General features: G+C 73.1%; 1 protein-coding gene across 1 annotated transcript in view; it reads left to right on the top strand.

The window, feature by feature from the left end:
- Positions 1–2,007, top strand: part of DHX34 (DExH-box helicase 34) — a 9,575-nt gene that overhangs the window by 4,309 nt on the left and 3,259 nt on the right. Inside the window, exons 3-8 of the mRNA XM_026050058.1 lie at positions 3–292; positions 361–672; positions 741–1,001; positions 1,179–1,281; positions 1,360–1,577; positions 1,774–1,948. Of these exons, the coding sequence (XP_025905843.1) occupies positions 3–292; positions 361–672; positions 741–1,001; positions 1,179–1,281; positions 1,360–1,577; positions 1,774–1,948 (1,359 nt within the window). The remainder of the gene's footprint in view (positions 1–2; positions 293–360; positions 673–740; positions 1,002–1,178; positions 1,282–1,359; positions 1,578–1,773; positions 1,949–2,007) is intronic.

Here is a 2,007-nt window from a genome sequence, read left to right as displayed (position 1 = left end):
GCACTACCTGGACTTCGCGCAGAAGCGCAGCTTCGCGCGGCTCGCCAAGCTGCAGCGCGAGCGCGCCGCGCTGCCCATCGCGCAGTACCGCGCGCCGCTGCTGCGCGCCGTGGCGCGCAACCAGGTGGTGCTGGTGGCCGGCGACACGGGCTGCGGCAAGTCCACGCAGGTGCCGCAGTTCCTGCTGGCCGCCGGCTACGGCCGCGTGGCCGTGACGCAGCCGCGCCGCATCGCCTGCGTGGCGCTCGCCAAGCGCGTCGCCTTCGAGAGCCTGCAGCAGCACGGGGAGCAGGTGGGCGCGCGCGCCCCGGGCGCCCCGCGGCCGCCTCGCCCTTCCTCACGCGCTCCTCCTCCGTGCAGGTGGGCTACCAGATCCGCTTCGAGAGCAGCCGCTCGGCGGCCACCAAGATCCTCTTCCTGACGGAGGGGCTGCTGCTGCGGCAGGTGCAGCGGGAGCCCACGCTGCCCGGCTACCGCGTGCTCGTGGCCGACGAGGTGCACGAGCGGCACCTGCACGGCGACTTCCTCCTGGGCGTGCTGCGGCGCCTGCTGCCCGCGCGGCCCGACCTCAAGCTCATCCTCATGTCGGCCACCATCAACATCGGCCTCTTCTCCAGCTACTTCGGCGGCGCGCCGGTGCTGCAGGTGCCCGGGAGGAGCTTCCCCATCACGGTGAGACGCGGAGCGGCGAGGGGAGCCGCCGCCGCTCCCCGAGCTCCGTCAGCGCCGCGCTCCYGCAGGTCATCTACCAGCCCATCCCCAAGGAGGAGGCGGCGCCGGGCGGCAAGACGGAGCGCCTGGACCCGCGGCCCTTCCTGCGGGTGCTGCAGGCCATCGACCACAAGTACCCGCCGGAGGAGCGCGGCGACCTGCTCGTCTTCCTGAGCGGCGTGGCCGAGATCGGCGCGGTGCTGGAGGCGGCGCAGCCCTACGCGGCGCGCACGCAGCGCTGGGTCGTGCTGCCCCTGCACAGCACCCTCTCCGTGGCCGAGCAGGACAAGGTGGGCCCCGCTCGCTGCGTTTTGGGGGGGATGCTGCCGAAACGCTGGCTCGGAGCCCGGCGCTCCGTGCTGGGGGCGTGCTGGTTTCCCCCGCCGCTCCGGCGCCGTCGGCGGATCCGCTGCGGAAGGCAGCGGGGCCGTCGCCGTGACGTTCCGCYGTCCTTTCCCGCCCGTTAGGTTTTCGACGTGCCCCCGCCCGGCGTTCGGAAGTGCATCCTCTCCACCAACATCGCGGAGACCTCGGTGACCATCGACGGCGTGCGCTTCGTGCTGGACTCCGGTGAGGCCCCCGGCGCCGCACGCGGTGCCGCCGCCGCATCCCCGCGCGTCCAGCCCTAACCCCCGGATCTCCTTCCAGGCAAGGTGAAGGAGATGAGCTACGACCCGCAGGGAAAGCTCCAGCGGCTCCAGGAATTCTGGATCAGCCGGGCGAGCGCCGAGCAGCGCAAGGGCCGCGCGGGCAGGACGGGCCCCGGCGTCTGCTACCGGCTCTACGCTGAGTCCGACTACGACGCCTTCTCCCCGTACCCGGTGCCTGAGATCCAGCGGGTCGCGCTGGACGCGCTGGTGCTGCAGGTGAGGCCGTGCCCGCCCGTTCCGCGTGGCTTCGCTCCAGCAAATACGCGGGAAGCCTTCTAGGAGACACTGGCCATAACCCCAGTTAGGGGGTTGCGATCCCTGAGACGCGGGGTGCGCCACGGCCCGGACTCCGGGGCCCTCGTGGGGAGGCAGGCGACACGTTTGCCCGTGGCTAAACGTGGCTCCTTCGCAGCTGAAGAGCATGGGGCTGGGGGACCCGCGGACCTTCCCCTTCCTGGAGCCGCCGCCGCCGTCCAGCCTGGAGACGGCCGTGCGCTACCTGCGGGAGCAGGGCGCCCTGGACGAGGCCGAGGAGCTGACGCCCATCGGGAAGCTGCTGGCCCAGCTGCCCGTGGACGTGGTGGTCGGTGAGCGCTCGCGGGGGCCCGCGCGGCGGGGCCGGCAGCACCGGCGCCCTCGCGTCAGC

Source organism: Nothoprocta perdicaria, unplaced genomic scaffold, assembly GCF_003342845.1.
Source record: "Nothoprocta perdicaria isolate Ctin4 unplaced genomic scaffold, notPer1 scaffold_640, whole genome shotgun sequence".
Lineage (NCBI taxonomy): Eukaryota > Metazoa > Chordata > Aves > Tinamiformes > Tinamidae > Nothoprocta > Nothoprocta perdicaria.
Note: the sequence above shows the minus strand (reverse complement) of the source record. Positions and strands in the feature narration are given on the sequence as shown.